Raw genomic sequence first — 26,545 nt, 5'->3', positions numbered from 1 at the left:
TGAGCCGCTGCCCTCATGCTTGTGAGGGCAGCAGCCCAACCACTTCGGCCAAGGGCCTAGTGGCGGCAACACCATTTCTTGCTCGTTAGTTTGTTTTTACATCTTCCATTTTTCCTTGAGTGAAGCTTTTAACATCCTAAGAAAAAATTCTTTATGACGTCCTTCTTAAATTTTATTTTTTAAAAATATACCTAACTTAACTTATAAAATATTAACATGTTTTTTAAAATATTAACTTATAAAAGTATTTATAGATAATATTTAAGAAAAGTTAAACTATTGATAGCACTCCAAATACCTCTTCAAACCCCTTTACATATTGTACATCTAGCCTTCATTAAACTTGCTATTTTTGTAAAACTATGAATCTTATTCATAGTCTTTATTGTATAAATCATAAAAGCAGAAAATAATTTTATGCATGTCTTAGTAATATATACAATCCTCTAAAATACCAAAACAACATGTGGGAGATGGACTGAGGAAGAGAGAGTGGAGAATGTAGGTGGCCACTTTTTTTGATAATTTACATAAGAAAAGGGGCAAAAAAAAAAAAAAACACGCACTTGCCATGCCATATATTTGTAACAATTCATGTATATTGAAAACCAGCTGCAATTAATATGCTACAATTCTTAATTTAATGGATACCGCGGCTCTTGTTTAATTAAAGCGTCTCTCGACACACCTATATAATAAGAACATCTTGGAGAATGGAGATGAAGCAATTAAGCTCCTACATTGAAGAATATAATTTCTTGCGAGTTGTGTGAGAAATATATAAGACGTATGAAGCTTTACTACTTTAGCTATTATGTCGTTGCTATGCTTCTCGCTGCATCCTCAGGTACGTACTGTTGCCCTATTAATTAATGACTATGCTGTTATTAATTGATCAACGGCCACATTACCTCTTGATTTTTTTTTTAGTATATTAATTATATGTTTCTAATTAAAGAACCTTTTGGTCTTGGTGGGAGCCAAAATTAAGCAGTGGAAATGAGGGAGCTAGGGAGTAGTAGTCGAAGAAATAGCAGAGGAAAGTGGAAGGTGCATGATAGTGATGGACCCACGAGGATGCAATCTCTTGACTTGCAGACAGCATTGCCTTCAACAAAAGAATGGAAATGGCGTTTGTTTGAGCAAAATTAAAGAGGGTTACCAATGCGTTTGCTATTTCAATTGCGGAGATAGATAAATCTATGCATCCATCGGTGCCGTGCTAATGAAGGTCTTCTTATTTTATTTTAAGGAGGAAGAAAAACATGGAAGCATATGGAGAGATAATATTGGTTCTCAGTTTCATGGCTAATAACAATAAATTGAACAGAAAACTTCTTTCTCTTCTTATTTTGCTCGTGAAGTTGCTTTTTCAGGTTTATTATCTACTTTTATAACATTTCTTATGAAATCGTAATTAATTAAAATCATTAGTGGCGTAACTTATACTAGTCGTGATATGAAGACACATATACTGTCATTAAATTAAGTGCGTGATGAATCTTAAATTTTAAATTTTTTAACATACAATTATAAACCTTATATTCATATTGATTGCAAAATCATATATACTATAAAATAAAATGATTAATTACAAAATTAATTACTGTCTTAATTATTATTTTTTTAAAAATGCAATGACTTTTTCAACTATGCCTTACCTCGTGGTGGTTGCTTTAATTTATTATTAAAGTTGAGGATTTAATATTTTTGTGTGTTTTGAGACAGTATTAACATTAATTAAAGCCTAATCAGAGTAGTTGTGTGTGTGTGTGTGTGCACGCGCGTGCGTGTGTGTGTGTATTTTTTAAAAAGCAAAAAAAGGGTGGTTGGTGGATAATTGTCCTTTTTTTTCTTAAAATATGTCTGCTCGTGTAATTATCTTCATCCTATCTATGTTATGTTTAAAAAAAAACTAATTAATTAATTTTTATAACATCATTGAAATGATTTGCTCCCACTCGTTATTACATATGAATCAAATTAACTTAGAAGTTAATTTAAAGAGATACTTTACTTGTCAATGAATTTATGTAAATTTTCAAAAACTCAATCAGCTTGTCTATGTTAAGTTTTAATTGGATTGATATGCTAGACATGTAATTTTCTTTTTAAGTCTTTTGAAAGAAAGAAAATTTCTTTTCCAAACTATTTTACTTAATACGAATATAGATTTAATAATCAAAGAGATACTCACCCTGACGAACCATCAAATATACAAAATAGATTATTCATTATTAATAAATGTTGATGTTCAACATAATACAATCAAATACAAATGATTGTCACTTTCTGTAGTGATGATCATGAGAGAATTTTCCCTCCGCAAACCTTCCTCTAATGCAATAACACTTTTGAAACTCGCATCTACCAATACCAGGAGCTCCACAAGATTTGTCACAATCTTTGTCAACTTTGCAGTCCCCAATTTGTATCGCTTTTACTCCCTTGGATAAACCTAAATCAAAATTTTTTTTTATGCATTTTATGAGTTAAACATATCACTATCATTGAATATGAGCTTGCCAATTACCGAATGAATAAATTATTTAGAAGATTAAATAAAATTTTTTATAATTTTTTTGCAAGAAGTATTTAGAATAAAAAACTAATAAAATTTTTAAAATAAGTAAAGAAGATAAAAATAGGTAAGGAAGACAAAGGTATAGAATAATTACCAGACGAAGTAATTAATAGAAGAACAACAAAGTAAGCAACCAATTTAATTTGATTTATTTTCTCCATTATTTCAACTTGGTGTAGTATAAAAGAGAACCAAGGGTCTAAGGGTGGTATTTATAGTTTCTATAATGGATTTGCTTGCCCGCTTGGTAAATTTTTGGTGCAAGGATCTGGACATCTATGGTATGTGGGTTTTTTTGGTAAGTTTTTGGTGCAAGGATCTGGATATATGGTATGTGTGTTGTAAAAATCTTTAATTGACTTTTGAAATTCAGATCTAAAGGATTTTCTTTTTCATTTTAGAGGTAATGATAAACAGTAATGTTGGCACATATAAGGCAATATACCGTGTAGTTTTGACAAGAGATTTTCTGATACCACTTGTTGGCAATAGAAGTAATCGGTTGTGCAATTCCAATTTTAGCATGGCCAATTAGAGGTGATTAACATAAGAATTAAAATATTTGCCTTCAAATTATGTTAAATCAAAATTTTCAAATTTTTTATTTGGAAATGGATGGGCGATGACATATGTGCCAATCCAAATGATGAGCCACTGCCCAAAAAACGAGTTGGCCAGTAGTGAACTGGTTTAGGTTTCTTTTTCTTAATTGCAAATCAATTCAATATCTAAATGTAGTTATTACCAAACTTCATTAGGCTATATTTCTCAATCGAATTAAAGTACATACTGTACCATAATCATTTATGTAGACAACTTTTTAGGTTATATTTTAATATGTCTATTTTAACCCATCATAAAATTAGAATTACTCTTAAATCTCTGCATACTAAAGGCTCACCCTCTATGTGATACATTAGCCCAACATTAGATTAAGAATCCAACAAAATAAGGTTAAATCAAATCAAGTTTTCAGAAATATAGATGAACAAGCAAAAAGACACGTAATGCTTATTAATAATAGCAGCATGGCTACCATTTGAATTTACTACAAGGAGAATGACTAGCTCTTGGTTAAATTTGAATTTTACACAAGCAAACATGCAAAAGAAGAGTACTCAGAGGCATCACATAAAGAAATACAAAGTAATAATATCAGCAGGCCCATTAGTTTATATTGAGAAGTCAAGATTGGAAATCTCCTTACAGATAGCATATGGAGTCACTCCTGGTACAGTGGAGACAGAACACGTGTTCAACAAAATGCTTATGATCCCTGGATCATTGCCCGTGAATAAATGTATCTTTGATGAATATAATTTCTTTATTAGGTGATTAATAGAAGAAAATAAAATAAAAAAGGAAAATCACGTTTCACCACCTTTCTAAAAAAGTTATATTCTTTCCAAGCTTTTCCTACGAAAAATAAGACGATATGGCTTTATTTTTATAACACAACAAGTTTTAATGTTTTATAGTGGGTTAATATATTGAATGTAACCATACATAAAAAGAATTATCTTATTGAAAGCATTAGATTGGCTATAAAGTAATAAAGAACAAGATAGGGAAACTTATCATAAAAACATTTTGAGCTTTGATGAGAAGTTATGAAGGGCTCTTTACTTAGATCTCTTGTAAAACAAATAGGGTAATACACAAATTCTCCATGAAAAATGCAACAGAAAGTCAATGCAAAAATGAGACGCGCAAAAACATCAAACTAGCATCTGGTGTCTGATTTTCTGCACAGCAGTTTGTATCGAGAGTTTGCAGCCAATGTTGGATTTTTAGAACTTGGCATTTTCTACACTCATTGATAACAAAAATCAAAACCAGAATTTAATTGCACATCTCATTTAGTGATTTACATAGTAAAGGAAGTAATTATGTGTTTTCTACTTATGCCTCTAACTAAATTTTCATTTTGTTACTTTGTACATTATTTAAATTTGTTGTAACCACACGGCTTACAGTTTTAAACCTTTAAAACCATGCGGTTTTAAAGTTTTCTCGCACTTTAAAATTCATGACTGGAATATTTCTCTTCTAGTCATATACTAACTTTAAAAAATATGTGACTCAATTTTTATAAAACATCCGGAGAGGTCATCAAACGATAGGATCCTACTCAAAAGTACTTCATAAAGAGTTTTAACTTTTAAAACAAGCGAGAGTGAGGGTTCATGCGGGTCCAAATTGAAGTTGATTTGCCAAGCAAAACTTATATAACGTGGCAATAGTTTTAATACTAAATAAGAACAAATTAGTAATAAATCAACACTGGTAATGAATTAATGTACTACTGCCTACCATATAACATCTTCATTCGTCGAATATCATCATCGTTCAAACCCTTGGTGGTTCCTGCTCGCGTTGACGGCCACATACTTGCTGCTTTAACAGAGCTATGAGAAAGCCCCAACACATGTCCAAGCTCATGCAAAGCCACAGTTTGCATGTCAAAACCCCCTTTTACCGTACCCATAACCCAATTCACATCGCCATTGAAATGTACCACCGCATATGGATCAGAAAATGCATGAGCCAACGTATGCCACGGTCCGTCGAAAGGAGTGCCGTCCCCATGATCACCCCGCTGAAAACTGATCTTTATATCAGCATTTTCGTAGTCATTTGACCCTTCGAATGCGAATGGTGCCCAATTGCTCCACAATAGAAGAGCTACCCGAACTGGTTCATGAATGTCAGCTCGAGTTCCTGGCTGAAATGCAAACGTTACGGTTTTTTTCGTTAACGGCCATCTCGGGCCTTCAAAGAAAGCGTAATGAATGTCATATTTTTTATCGGCAGAGCCTCTCTGCATTCTTGTTGTTCCATTTATGATATCAGGTAACCCGCAACGCGGCTGCGCCATTGTTGAGATTGTTTGAAGATCTAGGGTTCCTGTGGCGTTCAGGTTGAAGTTTATTTGGTAAGTTTTGATGGCTGATTCTAAATCTTCACCAAAATAGTCATCCTCAATATGGGATTCCTTGTCTGAATTATCAAGGGAAATTGAAGGGCTAATATTGTTTTGATTTATGTAGCCAAGTGATTGGAGATATTTTCTGAGTTGATGGATTCCTTTCACTTTGTCACCCTTTTGAGATCCCTGAAATTGCTCAAAGAACTCTAATGCCGATGGTTTTCTTTTGTTGTTTGAGGCGTCTGAAGCAAGTGCATGCATTAAGAGGAGTTGAAGGAGAAAGAGAGACATGAACGCATGGAGACTAAAGGTTTTCATGGCTAATTATAAGCTAGTTAATTTGATGGTGGGGTTGCTTGTATATCTTTCAGGCTTATATTTATAGGCTTTCTCGTCATCAAGTTGTACGCTCACAAGAATTTAAAGTTGTGTATATCACGCATGCATGCTGTGAATATTAAGTGCTTTACGTTTCATTAATTTTTTGCCACTGTAGTTAATTAAAAGCATAAATGCACGAAATCATCGGAGGTGATTATTGTGGTGGCTTCTAATCCATGATTCCTTTTCTGATCATAGTTATAGTCTTTAACTACAACGTCATCGTTTGTAAGTCTAGAGCCCATGGAACTGTTGTGAATTTGTGAGGTATTTCAAAATACTCACACTATTCCAAACTGACAAAACTCATATGGTCTTCACGGACAAAACTATGGTGCAACTGTGGTACCATACCACAGCTGCACCTAGTCATTAGATTTAACTGCACACATGTACTATAGCTGAATCTAATAGCTTGCAGTAAGTGTATATTTGGTGTATCTTATTTAATAATCATAAGTGTTTATTTACTTTTATGAAAAAATTTGTTGTATTAACTATTTTTCATGTATTAGTAAAAACTCAAATTTTGAATTTTTAGAAGCAGAGTTTGAAAAGTTTTTTTAATATTAAAATATATATCAAAATTATCTTTTACTTATTTGACAATCTTAATTCGTTCTTTTCATAATATAACTTTAAAAAACTTGCCTAAAATGTTTTAAATTAAAAACTCTACTTGTAATGGTTTTATCAATAAAAAATTTATTTAAATAAGCTCCATTTAAAAAGTTATACCAAATCTAGCCTAAGAGGAATTGAAGAAGAAACAAAGAAATAAGAGAAATGGGTTTAAATTTCACGATTGAAAAAATTGAAAACAGAATTTGGTTCATTCGGTTGATGGAGAAATTATAATCTCATTTCAGTTTTCTAGGGATTGTATATGTGTCAGTGTCTTATCATATACTTAAAATCAATAAAAAAACAAACCAAAGTTGGTTGGTGTGAGTAGTTCGGCACTCTCACTCCTTAACAGAGGTCATGGGTTCAAGCCCCACTCTCGTATGGAGTCATCACTTTGGCCAGCACTTTACCCCTTACCGGGCCGACCTGGTGCGAGCAAGGATTAGTCTAAGTTGTGATACGGGCTTCAATGTGTCTCCTACAGTTGAGGCACACTCAGGACCACCTCGTGGTTCAAACAAAAAAAATTTAATAAAAGCATTTCCGTTTACACTCATCTATAAGTTGTAACTTCATTCAATAGGTTTCTAAAACGATATGTATTTCAGCAATTTTTCAGGATTAATAAATTGAATAAAACTTAAATTTTTTTAATTACTTGATTTTTTTAGTCTCAATTTTTATAGGTGACTTAACCAAAATTATTGATAGTGTTTTTCTTTACTATTTCATCTGTTACAAATTCTATGGTATATAGATCAACAAAATAAAATCAAATAAAGAAACATTATTGAACCAATAATTTTGAAACTATACGATAGAATACACAAATATCAGATTAGAAATATTAATTTATTTAGACTAATAATTAATTCCCATCGACTGCTACCATATAACGTTTGAATCCCTTGAATATCATCATCATTCAAACCCTTGGTCCCGCCAACGGGTACATAATTGCTGCCTGAACAGGGCTATGAGCTAGCCCTAACACATGCCCTAGCTCATGCAAAGCCACAGTTTGCATGTCAACAGCGCCCGGGACTGCCACCACCGTCCAATTTTCATCACCATCGTAATGAGCCCGCCCGTCAGTCGGCGAAAAAGAGTGAGCCAGCAGATTGTATGGCCCCGGACCACCGAACGGGTACCCGTCCCCATGATCCCCGCGCTGGAAACTGATCTTGATATCAGCAGCGTCGTAATCCTGAACGAATTCGTATGAAAACGGCGTGTACTTGCTCCACGTTAGAAAAGCTTGGCGTACGGGTTCTTGAACGTCGGTTCGAGTCCCGGGGAGGAACGCGTAGCTGATTATTTGTTTGGTTGCTGGCCATTTAGGCCTTCCTGGATAAAATACATAATGAGTGTGATAATGGGCAGGGCCACCCTGCATTCTTGTCGTCCGGTTGATGACATCCGGCACCCCGCAACGTGGCTTCCCCATCATTGATACCGTTTTGAGATCCATGTGTCCGGTGGGATTCAGGTTGAAGTTTCTTTGGTACGTTTTGACTGCTGATTCTAAGTTTTCGTCAAAATAGTCCCCATCGGCAGCATGGTTATGGTTGTGATTGGACAAGTAGCCGAGTGTGTGAAGGTATTTCTTGAGTGCATTGATTCCTTTAACCGTGTCACCCTTTTGAGTGCCCTGAAACAGCTTAAAGAACTCTAATGGTGATGCTTTTCTGTTGCTGTTGGTGTTTGAGGCTGAAGCAAGTGCATGCAGTAAGAAGAACTGAAGGAGGAAGAAAGAGATGAATGCATGGAGAGCATTTCTTTTGTGTTTCATGGCTACTAATAAATTAATTGATCAATATCGAACTTGGTGTATTTGACGGTGAAGTTGCGTATTTTCATGCTTACTTTTATTTGAGATTATATATAAACCTTGTTTTTTTTTTTTCATAACTTTTTTCGGAGCAAACTACCTTATTAAGCTTTTTTTTTTTACCCCTCGCTAATCAATCATTAAATTTCTCCATGGATTATATTATATAGCTAGATTTCAATAATTACGGTCTAGGTTCGAGTCTTAGATAATGTGCGTATTATGGGAGTAAATAAAAAAAGATTATATTCTTAATTTGATTCAATCACAATGATCATGCATAAAGAAAGATTTGAACCTTCAATGAATAAATGCCAACCATTATAATAAATAAGTAATTTTAAAAATGAATATCAAATATGTACTTGACGGCGAAGATGCATATTTCTTATTTACTTTAATAGGCTTAATGTCCCCACAATATAATGTTGATATTTACATGATTAAAGAAAAAAAAGTATATACTGCCTTAATTATTAACCTCTTCCAAGCAAACTACTTATTAAAATTTTTTCTATTAATAAACAATTAAATAGTTCTAATTAAGATTGAATAACTTAAATAATAGTTCCAGTGATTTGATTCCTTTACTCATACAGAGAAATGCAGCGACTCTCGCGAAATAAGGAATAGATAGGCGGAGTAGAACATGGAGGATTATATTCTTAATTTGATTCAATTACAAATAAGGAATAATATTTTTTTAAAAAAAAGTATTTCATCATTTTTTAAGTTTAAAAAAAAATGCTTCACATGACTGTTTAGAAAAAATCAAAATTATAAAGTTGAAGAAGTCATGAACATCAAATTATAAAATATTGAAAATAGAACCATTAACATTAAATTCTTCATAATCCAGTTATATTCAATAATAAGATTATCATCTCAACCTATCGATCGATAAAAGTGTCGACGACATTTTAGTAATATGAGATTGAAAATTTAAGTCTCTTGAAATTCATTTGAAGAGATTAAAAACTACAACTTCAATATTGAAGCAGTCGAATAAGTGACAAACGTTAAAGCAAGAGGTGATTGCTATTTGATGAAGTAATGTCGATTTACTTACTGTGTCTTGTGTGCCATGGACATTCATTAACTAACAACTTGCAAAAAGAAATGTTTTGGTCAAAAGAAGCCGGTCGGATCAGATCCGATTTCCATTTTGGATCCTGAAGCCCAACCAACCCATTTAAACCTTAACCCTTCCAGCTGAGCACCCACGATCCACCAAAAGAACGTTTCCCTGAGTCACCCAAAACCTTATCCGAAGAAAATCCCCAATAGTGGAGAGCCACGTCCTCACCGAGGATCTAAGTGTATCCAATTCAAGCGTTCTGAAGCCACAAATCGCTCACGTGGGCCATCATAAACGTCTGCCCACTCAGTTTTTAATATCGTTTCAAAACTTAACAAACTAAAATAATTCCCAAGTATTACTCGTTCTCCGGTCATTCAATTTCCTCCGTAGAAAGCTGAAAAATGGCAACTTCTTTGATGACCATGCCACAGTTCAGTGGGCTCAGACCCCAAATCTCAGCAGCTCCAGCACAAAGCCTGGTAACAATTTTTTTTATTGATGTGATCTTTCATGTGGCAATTTGGCAACTACATTAGGCTCATGTTTGTTTTGTGTAAACTCTAATGGGGCAGGTAGCAGCCCAGCCAATGAGGAGGAAATGCAGTGGAGCTTTGGGTGCTCGTTGTGGCTTCATTGGTTCGCCCACAAATTTGGTAAGCACTTTCACTGACATCTGTTGATTTCAGAATTGCTTTTGTAAAAAGTGCGTAAGTTTATCCCATTGTGGGCAGATAATGGTGACAACAACAACCCTGATGCTATTTGCTGGGAGATTTGGGCTGGCTCCATCAGCAAACAGGAAAGCAACGGCAGGATTGAAGCTTGAAGTGAGGGACTCTGGCTTGCAAACTGGTGACCCAGCTGGGTTCACTTTGGCTGACACATTGGCTTGTGGCAGTGTTGGTCACATCATTGGTGTTGGGGTGGTCCTTGGCCTTAAGAACTTGGGTGCTCTGTAAAAAATTTCGAAGCAGTATGTTATGTTAAATCGATTGTTAATACTCGCTGTGCCATTTCTGTTGCACCTATCTGCCTGGTTTTAATTTTTGATGGCTTCATTTGGATGTTAAAAATAATTTATTTATTATTCTCTAGAATAAATGATAAGTGATATTAGTGATTATATTGGATAGAGAAAGAGAATGGATGAGGAAAAATTCCATCGACGCCCCAAGTCAAAAAAATTGAATCAATCCACAAACTGGGGTTTTGAGAATTAATATTGCATACACTTGTCGTTTTAAAATTCGATTTACATTAAGAAAAATATATAAAAATATATCGTCAATTTAGTCCTTTTTTTATCTTGTTTTCTTACATAATACCGTACAACTATGCACACAAATTATTATTAGTTTCTATGGGAAAAATTATCCGATCAAAAAGTTCATGAACAGTTTATAGAAATATTGTATGAGAAATTTGAATATTTGAATTTTGATGGCATAGATTTAAAAGAAAAAAGAAAAAAAAAAGAAAAGAAACGATAAAACAAAATCATTTTGGGTTTCAAATTTTTGGGGCGGTGGGCCTAGTCAAATTGATCCGCTTCGACATTTACTTTCGATTTCTAAACACACCTGCGTTTTGTAGCGGGTTCCGTTGGAAGTCCCCAAAACGGGCAACAAAGCCCAAAACCTGTAATTGAATATATATATATATATATATATATATATATATATATATATCTCTCTCTCTCTCTCTCTCTCTCTCTATATATATATATATACCGGGAAAAAAAAATTCATTATGCATATTACCGTACTAACAAATCGTGCGGTAAATTTACAACAAATAAATGACTAAAGTACAGGGGGAAAAGATAATGCGCTCAAGATAATAATAAATGATATCTAAATTCAACATGCGGGTTAATTTGCCATCCCTAATGGAGAGAACTGAATCAAATTAAGCATAAATTTGGACCTGGATAAACTCGGATAATTTGGTTCGGGTTTAACTCGCGCCAAAAGGTAATACAATGTAGATATGGGAATGATATTTTGAACTCAGATACATTTCGGCTCTCAACTCGGATATCCGAAACCCGAACCCGAATACTTTAAGTATAAAAGAAAAAGAAAAACCCTAATGCCTTAACCTATTGCAGCCGCTTTCTTTCTTCTCCCTCTTCCTTAACCTACTACAACCGCTTTCTTTCTTCTTCATCTTCTCTTTTCATTAAACCCATTGCAACCGCTTTCTTTCTTCTCCAATTTCTTTTTCATTCACTCAAACGACTTGAAAAAATATTTGTATTGAAAGGAAGACAAAGAGGAATGCGCCCATTAAAGCTGATCATCGTTTTTCCGCCACTCTTGCCGATTTTTTGTCACCAGAAACTGCCGAATCTCCACAACAACTTTCCGACGATGCTCTCCTCAACGCCGACGACAACACCAATGCCACAAAAAATCTGAAAACTCAGCAACCCTCTCTCAATGTTCATTTAGCTATGGTATTGGGATTTTGGTGATTTGAGGTTTAGAGATTCGAGGAAGTAACAGCGAGGAAAAAAAAAAAGAAAATTATAATAGATATATGGGTTTGGAACCCGCAATCTGGAAACCCGAATTTTTTCGGGTTCAATTCGGACCGGACCCGGAGTTAAAATATCCATATTTATATCCGAGTTCGATATACAAAATTATCATCCGAGTCTGGAACCAGAAAAGTTAAACCCAAACCCAAAATCAGATTTTGCCATCCCTACTCTCCATTGTGAGAATGCCTGTACAAACAAATGCAATGATATATTTGTTGCAATAATCAATCTATAGTTTGAAACTTCAATTGACAAACTTTTTTTTTGGGGCTTTAGAGAGAGAAATTGGAGTGTTCAAGAAAGAACTCTTGAATTACACTTCTCATATAAGCATATAGTTTCTCCATTTGGTAAAAATCATAAAATTTTATAGAAGAAATAAGCACAAAATATATCATTGATATTCTCACATATAATAATGAAATTGCAAAAAAAAAAAAAAAATCAACTTCATGAGAGTGTATTTGAAATAAATGGGTATACTATATCCTTATCTGATAAAACATAAAAAATCAAGGGCTTCGAATATAATTTACCAACTTAAAAGCGTTTCGTTTGTCAGCCCACGTGTGAGCTCGCTAGCCCCGTCACCTCACCTCTTCGCTGAGCCACAGTAACAAAGAAGGGAGGAGTGAGAGCTGGAAGCTGCAAAGGAGCAGAAAAGCCCAGAATTCAAAGGAAGAATAGTTATAATAACAACTTCAATTAGAAAAAAAAAATAAAAAATCAGCGACTCCATAGAGCATCGAGCGGAAGAGAAACAACGATGAGTATATGGAACTACGTCGTTACGGCTCACAAGCCGACAAACGTTACTCACTCTTGCGTCGGCAATTTCACCAGCCCGCAAGAACTCAATCTCATCATTGCGTAACTTCTCTTCCTCTTTTTCTTATTCTTCTTACTATCTGTTTATTTGAGTATTTATTTGATTAATTTCATCTCCTTGTTGCAGATATTTCGTTCTTATTGTATTTTCCTGCTCTAGGGTTTTGATTAATCCAATTATTGTTTGTTCTCTTCATTTCCTCTTAACGGAGCTTCTATTAATTTAATCAACAAAATTTTCTATTGTTTGGTTTATAAATTGCTCATTTATGATTCTTGCTTACTTTTTAGTTGATTATTGTTCTCGTTGTAGCTGTTATTATTATTATTATTTACATTTGTTCATTATTAAGTTGTAATTCATTTTAAAAGTTCATTTTTTTCCCTGCGTGGGACTTATAATAATGTAATTGAGAAAAAAATTTGTTCCCATTCGGTGTATATTGCTTTGCTTTGGAACAGATTGTGCTAAATCTAATTTTTTTTAATTTATTTTTGGTTATATATTTGCTGAAAGATCTGTGAAAGAATTGTTGTGTGGTTCATTCTGGTGTCACGAGTACAATTTTAAACTATTTATTTTGCACCATTTTCAAATTTAGCTGGATTTTGTGTTGAAAATGCATTTTGATCCATTGGCAGTCTATTTATAGTTCAATCTTCTTTCAGGAAATGTACACGTATCGAAATACATTTGCTTACTCCTCAGGGACTACAGGTATCATTCATTATTTTTCTTCTTATATTCTTGCATAAATGTACCCGTTAGTGCTTCAATTGGAGCCTTGAGTGTGTTGAGTTGTGTTTTCCACTAATAGAATACAGATGCACTTTATGCTAGGACAAGGTTTGTTGACATTATGTGTTTTCTTGTTCAGCCTATGTTGGATGTACCGATATATGGAAGAATTGCAACGCTTGAACTTTTCCGCCCTCATGTGAGTTGCCATTTTTATTCTCCTAAGAGTTATACAGTTAGAGCTCTGATATTGGTTGTGGTTTGATTTTATTTAATGTTTTGTGTTCATATCAGGGCGAAGCACAGGATTTTCTATTTATTGCAACAGAAAGATACAAATTCTGTGTTCTTCAGTGGGATGCGGAGTCATCTGAGCTCATTACAAGGTTCAAGCATTAAAAAAAATAAAAATAAAAGAAGAGTGACAATTAGCTTTCATCCTTTGATTAGCAGATGTTTGACATTGTTTAAGTTCATGTTCAAAAGGGATATCTTAACAATGGCCAAGAATTTGGGATTCTTGGCAACTGCGAGAAATTTGGTCTCTTATATAGGCTACTAATGTTTTGTTTGATCCTTTTAGTTATCATTTGCCTTAGTTTTCCATGATCAATTTTCTATCAGAAGGTTGACTATCCCCATTGAATCATTCATAAACGTCAGAAAGTAGCTTTTGATTTTTTGATTTTAAAGAGTTTGTAGATTTAGTCTTTTATGTGTGAGAACCAATTAACTGTTGCATTCTTGCACTGACAAAGTTTTGCACTTATTGTGTAGAGCTATGGGGGATGTCTCTGACCGTATAGGCCGTCCTACAGATAATGGTCAGGTAAAAGCTCTCATGAATTTTTCTGGTTGTTTTATGTTTCTATGTTTTTTTTATGGCTGAAATGTTTTCCTTTTAATATTAATGAAATTTTAGCAAAGGTCATTCCACTTCCGCTTTCACTCTATTTGGACCGTTTCTTCTGCAGATCGGAATAATTGATCCTGATTGCAGATTAATTGGACTCCATTTGTATGATGGGTTGTTTAAGGTATTTGTTTTGACACTAACTCTTCTGTTATGCGCATTCTTTTCTACTTTTTATATTTAATTCTTTTTATGCATAATTTTTAAATAAATTATTATTATTTTTTTTTTTTGCTCAGGTCATTCCTTTTGACAATAAAGGCCAGCTCAAAGAAGCATTTAACATTAGGTATTCCTTTTGATTCTTCCCTATGCTTTCGAGCGGAAAAACTTGGCTACTGTATATATTCACTGTGCATTTGTTAGTACTTTCAACACTCCAAATTCATATTTCTTTGTCTACACAGGCTGGTAATAGAGATCAAGTATGGTTAGGTATCTGCCTAAGCTGCATTCTAGCTTGAAAGTGCTTGCTAGCCTTGAGTTTGGTTCTCTTGTTTGATTGGGTTCAAGCATATTGAATTGCAAATGGAAAACCTATTATTTGTCAGTCGGAGATTTCAGATTAAGTCCTTCAGAAATTTGCTAATGTTGGATAATGTGGGTTAATTAAGTGGTGGATTGAGTATAGCCTCTAAAACATGCATCGCAATTGATTTCTATATTAATGTTCTTGTTTTCAATTGAATGTGTATTTCTTGCTTTATCTGTTTCCTAGTATCGGTGTAGTTTAGTTGAAAAATGACCCAAAGTAATACATCCTAGATGCTAACCTTTTCTTTTTTCCTTTTTTTTTTCTCCCCCCAAGGCTGGAGGAACTTCAAGTTCTGGATATTAAGTTTCTCTATGGTTGTGCAAAACCAACAATTGTAGTGCTCTACCAGGTTCATAAATTCTTCATCTTCTTTATTTTTATTTTGGAAATGTGGGTTTTACTTTTCTATTGCATTTACATAAATTCTTGTAACATTATTCGTATTGCCCTTTTTTGTGCATCTTTGATCTGGTCACTCTAAAGTTGAAAGGAGATCCATAATAGAAGTTGGGTGAGTTGAGGATGGAAATTATAAGAGTTTGGATATGGAGAGTCGCCTGTGTATGTGAAAAGATTTCATTGCATAGAAAACATACTTCCTGTTTCATATGCGGATATACCCGTGTCCGACACAGCTAGCATGATTCTTTACCTTATTGAATATATTTCTGAAACATTATGGGTGCTTTGGATTGTTTCGTAGAATAATTGCTTTCCTGACAGTTACTATTTTGCATTTTAGAGTAACATAGAATAATTGCTTTCCTGACAGTTACTATTTTGCATTTTAGTGAGTAACATAGAATAATTGCTTTCCTGACAGTTACTATTTTGCAGCTTCCATGCTGTTTGATGGTCATAAATCTGTGTCGTATATGAAAAGATATCTTTAATGAATTGTGCTTGCCTATCAAAGCAGGTAGGTCTTACAAAATATTGTTCAGATCTTATATTTCCATCTCATTGTTGTAGGATAACAAAGATGCTCGGCACGTTAAAACATATGAAGTTGCCCTGAAGGATAAAGATTTTGTTGAGGGGCCTTGGTCTCAGAATAATCTGGACAATGGGGCTGATTTGCTCATACCAGTACCCCCACCTCTCTGTGGCGTCCTTATAATTGGAGAAGAGACAATTGTCTATTGTAGTGCCAATGCTTTTAAAGCAATCCCAATCAGACCTGTAAGTTATTCCTAGACTTCCTGCCAATTTTATTTAAGCATAGAAACAGTATTTTTCTGCAGAATTACCAGTGGCAATTGGTTCCGTATGGCTTTTGACTTATTTTCTTTGGTACGCTAGTCTATCACGAAAGCCTATGGGAGAGTTGATGCTGATGGTTCTAGATATTTACTCGGTGATCATGCTGGGCTTCTTCACCTCCTCGTCATAACCCATGAGAAAGAAAAGTAAGTGATTCGGTCTCGAAATAACTGTCAAATGTTGTAAATCCTGTAGGAAAAAGTTATAGTTTGAATTAACTGTGTCTGTAACACAAAAAAAGCTTAGCTCTGACCGTAGACAATTTGTTTTGATGGGATCTCTTGTAAATTGTTCTGTCTATTTGTTGTCAGGGTTACTGGACTCAAAATTGAGCTTTTGGGCGAAACTTCTATTGCATCTACTATATCATATCTGGATAATGCGGTTGTGTATATTGGCTCAAGCTATGGAGATTCACAGGTTTGGTGGACATGATGTTTGTATATGTTTGTTTATTTTTCTCTTTATGTCTTGAAAGCATTTTCCTGAAGTTTAAAGTAAATTCTGCTTCAATATTGAGCTAGCATTATAACCTGTCTATGTTTGAAAAATCCATTTTGAGTTCTGCAGCTATGTTGTTTTATAGATGGTTGGTATATGAAGAGAAGAAGAGCTGCGTTGTATGCAAATCCTACTATTTAGTTGTGTGAGTTTTTAATATAGGAAAATTGACACAAATATTTTATAAAAGTCCCCGACCATTGAAATCTATAGTTCTTACAGAATAACTAATTAATAGTGAATTTTCTGGAGTAATTTGTTAATCAAAGTAATAAAACTTATTTTTTCAAACTACCTCAATCCATTGTTCCTTGTTCTTTAACCTTTTATCCCACTTACTACCCAATTCAATATTCGGAAAACTTAATTTTAATTATGCACATGCATGGCCACTGACATATCAGGTGCTTCTCTTATAATATCTGAATTTAGAGATGCCATGGGTAATACCAGAAATAGTTGGTGAAACTTCACCTTATAGATGCAACAGCCAGAGTTATTCATGAGATATCCATCTTTCTTAATACCTTCACTCAAGAAAATAGGGATGATCCCTCCTATCATTCTTTGCTGTGTGTTTTGATGTTTTCAACTTGAAGGAATAAATAAGATGAAAAAAAGTTGTCCATGTTGTGTTTATAGTTGTAAGTTAAAAGTAATAGCTGAATTTTTAAGATAATTTGTGATAACGAATGTTGACATTCTATGTGTTGCCAAAACAGCTTATAAAACTAAATCTACAACCCGATGCAAAAGGTTCATATGTTGAAGTTTTGGAAAGATATGTCAATTTGGGGCCAATTGTCGACTTCTGTGTGGTTGACCTTGAGAGGCAAGGCCAAGGTCAGGTTGTAACCTGCTCTGGAGCTTACAAGGATGGTTCTCTCCGTATAGTTCGAAATGGAATTGGAATTAATGAGCAGGTATGATTTATTTTTTCCTTTTGTCCCTGCAATTTTGAATTAGTGGGCAGGTATGATTTATTTTTTCCCTTTCGTCCCTGCAAGTCTGTTAAGTACTTGTACAATTTCATGAAACTCACTTTTGGTGCACATATGCGACATTGTAGGCATCAGTGGAATTGCAAGGTATTAAAGGAATGTGGTCACTAAGATCATCTACAGATGATCCATTTGATACCTTCTTGGTGGTTAGTTTTATCAGCGAGACACGAATTTTGGCAATGAATCTTGAGGATGAGCTTGAAGAAACTGAGATAGAGGGTTTCTGTTCTCAAACGCAGACTTTGTTTTGCCATGATGCTATCTACAATCAACTTGTGCAAGTAGGTTTTCTTATTGTATCTACTCTTTTAAAACAAGTAAAGAAACAGAAACAAGAAAATGTATGCTGATGATTTAAACAAAGTGCAAAAATATATCAGCTGTCGACTAGTCGACAAGAACTGTCCTGTAAGGAGAAATAAAACTGTACAGCGTTTAATGTGTAAACCCGAAATTGACCATAGACTGTAAGCAAGTATGTAGACCACTGAAACAAATTCAACCGGCCAGATTTATTTACAACCTCTTCCCAGTTGAGTTGAAAAGAGAAAGAAAGAGGGGGTGGGGGGGAAGGTAGCTTGTTTTGTGATAAATGCCCAAAGAGATGCACTTCTGTTTACTCTTTGGGGCATATATGTTCACACACTCACTAATTTTTATCTGTAAATTTGACCTAAACTGATGTATTCATTTGAGGTTAAATAGATTTTCCATGAAGTCATCGACTTTACTCTTTATGATGGATGATGCGATGGTAGGCATTAGTAATTAATGATGTTCTATTTATGATTTCAAGGTCTTGTTTTGAGAAACAGCAGCTAATCATGATATGTCTGTTCCATTTAAAAGAAGTGAATATCTGAAGCTGATAAAAATGACTTGAGTCATTTTGTTGCAACCATTTCTTCTTCAATTTGCTTGTTTCTTCAGGTTTATAATGTATGTACTTGTGTATGTAATAAATGAGAATAAGTGTCTTACTTTTTATGCTCTAACAGATCAAACTTCTGTGACAGGTAACTTCAGGCTCTGTAAGACTTGTCAGTTCTACATCCAGGGAGCTGCGAAATGAATGGAAATCTCCGCCCGGTTATTCAGTTAATGTTGCAACTGCAAATGCAAGCCAGGTTGTTTCCCATCCCATACTATGCCTGGTTCTGCCTACTCAGAGTCAAGTGTGGTCTTTGCATTCTTAATTCTTTACTCAGTTGCTTCTTTTAATGGCAAGCCTCAGCTTAGAAATGGAGTTGCGTGCAGCCTGACTGTTGTTTCTTTTAATGGCAAACCGGACCTTAAAAATGAATTTGCATACAGCCTGAGTGGATAAGAAACAAACTGCTTTATAAGCTAGTGTTGTGGTTGTAGATCATAGTTTTTATCTGTTGCATGTAGGGGTGTGGTCATCCAAAATAAATCAGGCACAGAAACTCATTTCCATCTCTCTCTTGTATTTAATATTTTTACATCTGTTCTGATGACTTTTGGTGAGCTTGAATATTTTAAGTGACCTCTTGGTATTCTGCTTTAACTTCCAGTTTGGCGTGTTCTAGTTTCAGTTAATGGTGTAATTTTTGTACTATTTTATGACAGGTTTTACTAGCAACTGGCGGTGGACATTTAGTTTATTTAGAAATTGGTGATGGAATATTGACAGAAGTAAAGCATGCACAGCTGGAGTACGAGATTTCATGCCTTGACATTAATCCCATTGGTGAAAATCCTAGCTATAGTCAGATAGCTGCAGTTGGAATGTGGACAGATATTAGTGTTAGGATATTTTCACTCCCTGACCTGAATCTCATCACTAAGGAGCATTTGGGTGGAGAAATCATACCTCGGTCGGTTCTTCTTTGTGCCTTTGAAGGGGTATGCTTTTGCTTCTGCTTCAACTTTGTTGATTTACTTGCAATCCAGTTTGAGGAGCATAATTTTATGTGTGGCACTTGCAAAAATAGTCGCCGTGTATAACATTAAAAAGTTAAATGTCTCTGATGAAATCAATTCGTGATAGAACTATGGGTCCATTTTAGATTAATTCTTTTAGTATAGAAGGATACTGAGCAAATGTGTGTGTCATTTTATTCTTTCTTTTTTCCCCCCCTATGAATAACTCTTCTGCTTATTTCTTTTCAGATTTCTTACTTGTTATGTGCACTTGGGGATGGCCATCTCTTAAACTTTCTATTGAACATGAAAACCGGTGAGTTGACAGATAGGAAGAAGGTTTCTCTTGGGACCCAGCCCATAACTCTCCGTACCTTCTCATCCAAGAATACCACACATGTATTCGCTGCATCTGATAGGCCAACTGTAATTTATAGCAGTAACAAGAAGCTGCTTTATAGTAATGTAAATTTGAAAGAAGTTAGTCATATGTGCCCTTTCAACTCTGCTGCTTTTCCAGACAGGTACACCTTCATTATCTGAGCTGTGTAGAATGACTTATCATTTTCTCTGTTATTTATGGATAATTTAGTGTGACACCACTGGGGTGTTAATTGTTGAATACAATTATTCATTTTAAGAAAAATAGTTTAAAGCAAAAAAATTTGGGTAAGACGAGAAATTATGAAATTCATAATTTTACCGAGCAAATATTCTCATACCACTCCAAAAGTCTATGAAATTCATTTGCAATAACTTGCAACTGTGAGGTAAGACGAGAGCGTTATCTTAATAATGTGTGTGCTGGGATAGTGTTAATTTATGACGTGCTTAGCAAGTTTAAGTTATTTTGGTCAACAACCTTGATCTCCTTACTTTGTTTTAGTTATATCCTGTGTAATGATCAGTTTAGAGCCATTAACTAGTTGTTTTTGATCTGCAGCCTTGCAATTGCAAAAGAAGGCGAGCTTACTATTGGCACAATTGATGACATCCAGAAGCTTCACATCCGCTCTATACCACTTGGGGAGCATCCACGGCGTATCTGCCATCAGGAACAGTCCCGGACTTTTGCCATCTGTAGTTTGAAAAACCAGTCATGTGCAGAAGAATCTGAAATGCACTTTGTTCGTTTGTTAGATGACCAAACATTTGAGTTCATATCAACTTACCCACTTGACACTTTTGAGTATGGCTGCTCCATACTCAGTTGTTCTTTCTCTGATGATAGTAACGTTTACTACTGTGTTGGTACTGCATATGTTCTACCAGAAGAAAATGAGCCAACAAAGGTAAAGATGACATTTGATGCAGTTGTCTTCTATTTTCAGGTTGAGAACTGAAATTGTGAAGACCGCTAATTTCTTAATTGCATTTCTCTTCTTCCCAATCAACATTGCAGGGCAGGATATTGGTTTTTATTGTGGAAGATGGAAAGTTACAACTAATTGCAGAGAAGGAAACCAAGGGAGCTGTTTACTCTTTGAATGCCTTCAACGGCAAATTACTTGCTGCCATCAATCAAAAAATTCAGTTGTACAAGTGGATGCTCCGGGATGATGGTACACGTGAGCTGCAATCTGAGTGCGGACATCATGGTCACATACTTGCCCTCTATGTACAAACTCGTGGAGATTTCATTGTTGTTGGTGATCTGATGAAATCAATTTCTCTGTTGATCTATAAGGTAAATTGTTAGCCCTCAAATATATGTACTATCTATAATTTCTCGCTGAATGCCAATGTATGAGGTTGTTTATTGTTTTGCACTCAGTGCTTCCATTGACTTTAAAGGCGGTTGTTTATCTTCTGTGCATGGAAATTTTATTTCCTTTCATTTGTTTTCAGCATGAGGAAGGTGCTATCGAAGAGCGAGCCCGTGACTACAATGCAAATTGGATGTCAGCTGTTGAAATTCTTGATGACGATATCTACCTAGGTGCTGAAAACAACTTTAACCTCTTCACAGTGCGGAAAAATAGTGAAGGTGCCACAGATGAGGAACGAGGTCGTCTTGAGGTGGTTGGCGAATACCACCTTGGAGAATTTGTCAATCGGTTTCGCCATGGATCCCTTGTTATGCGCTTGCCGGACTCTGATGTGGGCCAGATCCCAACTGTCATTTTTGGAACTGTTAATGGGGTCATTGGGGTTATTGCGTCACTTCCACACGAGCAATATCTATTCTTAGAGAAGCTCCAGACAAACTTGAGGAAGGTGATCAAGGGAGTTGGAGGGTTGAATCATGAGCAATGGAGGTCCTTTAACAACGAGAAGAAAACTGTAGATGCTAAGAATTTCCTGGATGGTGATTTAATAGAGTCATTTCTTGATCTCAGCCGAAGCCGAATGGATGAGATTTCTAAGACAATGAATGTTTCTGTGGAGGAGCTTTGTAAGAGAGTTGAGGAACTTACGAGGTTGCATTGATAAAGTGTCCAAAATGCAAGTATTTTTTTGGTTCTTTTATTTATTGCCTTTGTTTCCTTATCTTGTAACATCTTCAGACATATCTCTTGTGGCCTTGGAGTTGTGTGGGGAGTTAGGACCGGCGGTGGGTTGTATGGGGGCATCGCATAAAGTGAAATTTATCACATTTTTTGTTTCATCTAATGTTATAGACTTTCTTGGACCCCTAGTGGCTTGCGTGGATTGTGCATGTTTTTCATTTTTGACAATGTAAAATGGCAATGGAAAATGTCCCTTATTGATCACAGAAGGCATGTATCGGCCAAGAGTAGGAGTCTAAGCAGGAAGATAGGGATGTTGGACATGCATCACTTGTGAACTAGACTCTAGAGTACGAATTGTCAAGCACTTTTTGTCGTTACTTATAACCATAATTGCAAATATCATTACAGCTCTCTGAAAATCTTGGTATTTTTTCTAGAGCCAAGTACGGTTGATTTCAAAAGTTTAATTAAGCTACAAAAATGTATACACCGTTCTATCTATTGGCACACGAAGATGCTTTTATGTCCATTAGGGAGCCTCTACATCTTTCTCGTCTGCCTGTTTCCCCTCATATTTTGACATGATTTTATACCCCGGATTTTGAATCCCATGTTTCTCCTCTTTCCCTTATTTTTCCTTTTTTTTTTCGGGGGAAGGGTCTTATGATTTACCATAAAGGTGAACAATTTCATGAGGCATGAGCACATATTCTCACTATCATTTTGAAGCTTTGTGGGTGTATAGATCTCAGTTTTTAATACCTGTCCCTGGCATCTGAAAATCCTATCTGCTATAGTTTGCCGAGCATTTAAAAGAATAGAGCATTACTACTTACTAGTGTTAGCACAATCACTTTAACATATCACTAGACAGTTTACCATAAACTCAAGTACCCAACCATGACAAAAGAAAAAGAATGAACAAGATGAGACGAAATGCTGCCACAACCGCAAAAGGTTTCCTCTTACGCAAGTAAATTTGGCAAGTGCAGTTTATTGTTAAAAGCAATAAACTGAAAATAAAACTCATTATCCACCAAAAAAGAAAAGGATTCTCAAGCTCCTGCTTCAGGTGACCGAGTCTGTCGCTGCAACTCATCATCAGCATTCCTAAAAAACTGATCCCAACCACTCCCTGGCTTAGTATCTAAGTAATCATATGGGACGGCTGTCTTCAGACCTGGCCTAACAGCGCATTGGCTCTCCACAATTCTAAATTCCACATCATCACCTTCTTCCCCAACGTTCTGCTGCAATTCCTCCCAGGCAAAAAGCAGAGGCAAGGTAAAAGCACCCCACGGATTGAAATCCAAAATCTTAACCCGCTCATCCTTCGTGACATAAACATCAAATGTGTAATTTTCTGACTCAAATTCTTGTCTCACATTGCTGTCAAAAAGTTCTTGGATCAACACTTTAATATCATTTTTCTTCTCAGATAGAGCAGGATAACACATCGTGACCTCTCGCTGGGAAATTCCAACTAGGCACTGACCACGTACGAAACATCGGAACTCCATCTCTGGTCGTAAGGATGGATACCACTTGCGGAGGGCGAGGAAGAAACTTGGTGGTCTTGTCAAGGTCTTATCATTGCATGAATCATATGCATGACACAAATCATGAACCAAGGAATCAGATGACCGTAGTAAGAGTGCAATCTCACAGAATGAAGTGCATCGAAGGGTCCCAGAAGTGCTGATCCAAGCGGCATCTTTTGGTGCACTCCAATTCAGCTTAGGGAAAACTGCACCCCCAAGGGATTCAATAGATTCCTTGATCTTTAATTCTAGTTCTGGAAAAGATGGAGGAGATGAAGGTTCTGCTTCATCTCCAGATCCTTCAGAGACCTGATAGTCCTCTTCTTCAAAAGCATTGTGGATTCTATTCGGCAGCGCGTCATCATTTGAAACGGAAGCGGGAAGGAGAAAGGGCCCAGAATCATCAAGAAGGTACTCCACAAAATATTCTGGAAGCTCATGAATCAGGGTTCTTATGGACACCGATTTAAATTTTGGGTACCATTCTTGAATCTGGCAACGGTTAACTTCTTCCTCTGTCATTCCTAACATTGTAGAATAATGGCTCAGCACGGTCAATGTATTAAAGCACTGAAACTCCTTCTATTATCTGGTTTACAACAAGCAGAGCACATTATCATAAGTATTACAGAACCGAGCAAGATAACATACAACATCACTTGTTATTTATCGTACTAGCTCAGTAACAACAATAAATAAAAAGCACAATACTTGTTTTTTCAGACCGTGCCTATAAACTTTTAACAGATGCTATCGCTAATTAGCAATAATAATACAAAACATATGCAAGAAATCTAGAATACAAGAATTGGGTGTTAAATTAGGAATATCATAAACAAACAAAAAAATCAATATAAGTTCATAATATATCTACATGCAAACATTACCAACAAGTTGTAGCTAACAGCTTCTAATTCATCAAGTAAATATTCTTTAAAATCAGCAAGAAACCTCAAATATCTGAGCAAATAAACAAATTTCCAATTCCTAAAACCCATAGAAGAATCATTTCACCTAATTTTCTCTAGAAACAAACAGATATTCGGTCCCCTCTTTTTGTGGTCAAGCAAGATAACCATCCCAATAAGACTCTGAAGTCTGAATTTGAGATCCTTCGAGTTTGTTGTAGTCGTGGAAGGCGAATCTAGGGCCCAGGCCCCAGCCCACAGATCCATCCAGTTATGAGCGGGCTGGGCCTGGGCTTAAATGTTTTTTATATAAATTTTTAATAAAACTATAAACTTAGGGAAAAAAAACTTAAATTATAAATGATTATGCAATACATGATTATCCAACATACAAAATACTTTTAATACAACATAATAAACCACAAATAATGCTTGTAGAATGATTTAGCTAGAAAGATTATGCCAGCAAAGCTTTCTTATTCTGTTAAATTATAAATGTTACAATTTCAAATTTGTTGAGAATCTGAATGCATAAGCATGTAATGCAATTTAAAAATCGACACATATGCAGAGATGCTTCCTAATCAATGAGAAAAGAAATAAACAAGCAAATTGTAACTTTGCCCAAAATAAATAAACAAGGAAACGATTAATTGCAACTTTATAATCACATTAATATGTATATATATTCAAAATTAATACAGAAATTATATTTTTTTCTACAAGGAAAAAAATAGAAACTGGCGCTGATTATTTCTACCTCAAAGATCAATAGATCACGTGGATGCTACTACGCTGGATGCAAGGCTTAGAGTGGGTTCATTGCTGCTGGCGTCCGTGCGTCGCGCTGCAGCCGCTGCTGGTGCTAGGTTCGTCGCGACTCGCGTGGTTGCCTGCCGGCAGCTGCAGTGCTGGGCTTGCGACAGTCGACAGTGATGATGGCTGTGAGTGAGGCAGCGACGACTGAAGGTGTGCCGGTGTGGCTGGTGTCGGCTGTTTGATGCACGGTTGGGCGGTCCGCGGCTGGTGTTTGTTTTATTTGTTTTGTTTAACACTTCAACTTAGGGTTATTGCTTTCTGGGCTAGGGGGAACGGGCTTCGCTGTTTTCGCTTTTGATTTTGATTTTTTCTTTTCCTTTGAACTTTTTTATTTGAGTAGTAGTGCTATTGGCACACCACTACTTTCCTTAAAAAACCCCTTTTCTTGCCGCACCCCAAAATAAACTGATGAACGCAGCGTGATTTGAAACTCTGGTTTATTTCCGAAAGTAACCTCCTTCGTCATCTTTAACAAATGAACAACCCCTCGTCCCCTCCCCACCCCCCCCCCCCCCCCCGCGGTGCGGCAACTGCAACAATTTTTGTTTTTTTTAAACTAGCAAATACTTTAAATTGAAATTGAAATGAAACCCACTAGAGTGTCATCAAGTCACTATGATAATAAAAATAAATACCCTTTAAAAGCAAAAAAAAAAATCTAAACATTTAAATAATTAAAATTCCATAACAACATCTACTCTTCAGCAGCTGATTCACCTCTTTATTTGTTATGCTTCTCTCATTCCTTTGATCTTGTGATAGATATAAGAAAATATACTTTTTTGTTGATTTTTTATACTAGCTAACTAGATCGAATTATATATATTTTTTTTTAAATGCGAAAAGTAGGAGATTGGATTGAAAACCAGTAATTGGGGATAAAATTTAAGACTAGAAAAGAAAAAGCGAATTGATTTATTGTAGATTAAATCAATAAGATTAGTTTTGAGAAATGAATGGACACAAATAAATAAGTTCTAAATATAAATATGAAGGATGAGAATTTAAAATCTAAAAAAGAAAAAAAAGGGTAAAGTGATGAGGGTAATTTTGAAATTAAAATGTGATTTTTGAGAAGTGATATATATATAAAAAGGGAGCCCTTATGTTACAATTAATGTAACATAAACACTCAACAACAACCACACAAATAATGGGCCCACACAATTTGTGTGGTTG

At 35.3% G+C, this 26,545-nt stretch overlaps 3 protein-coding genes across 4 annotated transcripts; 2 read left to right on the top strand and 1 right to left on the bottom strand.

The window, feature by feature from the left end:
- Positions 1 to 9,730: 9,730 nt before the first annotated feature.
- On the top strand, positions 9,731 to 10,556 carry LOC18052598 (photosystem I reaction center subunit psaK, chloroplastic). The gene is made up of 3 exons (XM_006448891.2): positions 9,731 to 9,912; positions 10,006 to 10,086; positions 10,165 to 10,556. The coding sequence occupies exons 1-3, from the start codon at positions 9,835 to 9,837 to the stop codon at positions 10,390 to 10,392; spliced, it is 387 nt and encodes a 128-aa protein (XP_006448954.1). The 5' UTR covers positions 9,731 to 9,834; the 3' UTR covers positions 10,393 to 10,556.
- A 2,019-nt stretch (positions 10,557 to 12,575) lies between these two features.
- LOC18052597 (DNA damage-binding protein 1a) lies at positions 12,576 to 22,482 on the top strand. Of its 2 annotated transcripts, XM_006448890.2 has the most exons (19): positions 12,576 to 12,848; positions 13,476 to 13,524; positions 13,685 to 13,744; positions 13,840 to 13,931; positions 14,323 to 14,374; positions 14,520 to 14,582; positions 14,698 to 14,747; positions 15,267 to 15,342; positions 15,966 to 16,175; positions 16,296 to 16,402; positions 16,568 to 16,676; positions 17,480 to 17,680; positions 17,827 to 18,042; positions 18,778 to 18,888; positions 19,352 to 19,627; positions 19,895 to 20,169; positions 20,589 to 20,937; positions 21,048 to 21,332; positions 21,494 to 22,482. In XM_006448890.2, exons 1-19 carry the CDS (start codon positions 12,745 to 12,747, stop codon positions 22,073 to 22,075), a joined length of 3,267 nt encoding a protein of 1,088 aa, XP_006448953.1. In that variant the 5' UTR covers positions 12,576 to 12,744; the 3' UTR covers positions 22,076 to 22,482. The 2 variants fall into 2 exon arrangements, with proteins under 2 accessions (XP_006448953.1, XP_024047577.1); XM_024191809.1 differs by lacking the exons at positions 12,576 to 12,848; positions 13,476 to 13,524; positions 13,685 to 13,744 and having other exon boundaries at positions 13,916 to 13,931; positions 14,468 to 14,582.
- A 497-nt stretch (positions 22,483 to 22,979) lies between these two features.
- On the bottom strand, positions 22,980 to 25,797 carry LOC18052596 (cell division cycle protein 123 homolog). Its single transcript, XM_006448889.2, has 2 exons — positions 25,308 to 25,797; positions 22,980 to 24,228 (listed from the first exon to the last, which is right to left on the bottom strand). The coding sequence occupies exon 2, from the start codon at positions 24,168 to 24,170 to the stop codon at positions 23,154 to 23,156; it is 1,017 nt and encodes a 338-aa protein (XP_006448952.1). The 5' UTR covers positions 24,171 to 24,228; positions 25,308 to 25,797; the 3' UTR covers positions 22,980 to 23,153.
- Positions 25,798 to 26,545: the final 748 nt, after the last annotated feature.

This window comes from Citrus clementina, unplaced genomic scaffold, assembly GCF_000493195.1.
Source record: "Citrus clementina cultivar Clemenules unplaced genomic scaffold, Citrus_clementina_v1.0 scaffold_2, whole genome shotgun sequence".
NCBI classification, from domain to species: Eukaryota; Viridiplantae; Streptophyta; class Magnoliopsida; order Sapindales; family Rutaceae; genus Citrus; species Citrus x clementina.
The sequence above is the reverse complement of the archived record's forward strand: the minus strand, read 5'-3'. Positions and strand labels throughout refer to the sequence as shown.

Bases quoted from the DNA above. Each gene is read 5' to 3' on its own strand.
- LOC18052598 (XM_006448891.2), top strand. From the start codon at position 9,835: ATGGCAACTTCTTTGATGACCATGCCACAGTTCAGTGGGCTCAGACCC. The intron at 9,913-10,005 runs GTAACAATTTTT...CTAATGGGGCAG, and splicing joins CAGCTCCAGCACAAAGCCTG to GTAGCAGCCCAGCCAATGAG. The intron at 10,087-10,164 runs GTAAGCACTTTC...CATTGTGGGCAG, and splicing joins TTGGTTCGCCCACAAATTTG to ATAATGGTGACAACAACAAC.
- LOC18052597 (XM_006448890.2), top strand. From the start codon at position 12,745: ATGAGTATATGGAACTACGTCGTTACGGCTCACAAGCCGACAAACGTT. The intron at 14,375-14,519 runs GTAAAAGCTCTC...TTTCTTCTGCAG, and splicing joins GTCCTACAGATAATGGTCAG to ATCGGAATAATTGATCCTGA. The intron at 16,403-16,567 runs GTAAGTGATTCG...ATTTGTTGTCAG, and splicing joins ATAACCCATGAGAAAGAAAA to GGTTACTGGACTCAAAATTG.
- LOC18052596 (XM_006448889.2), bottom strand. From the start codon at position 24,170: ATGTTAGGAATGACAGAGGAAGAAGTTAACCGTTGCCAGATTCAAGAA.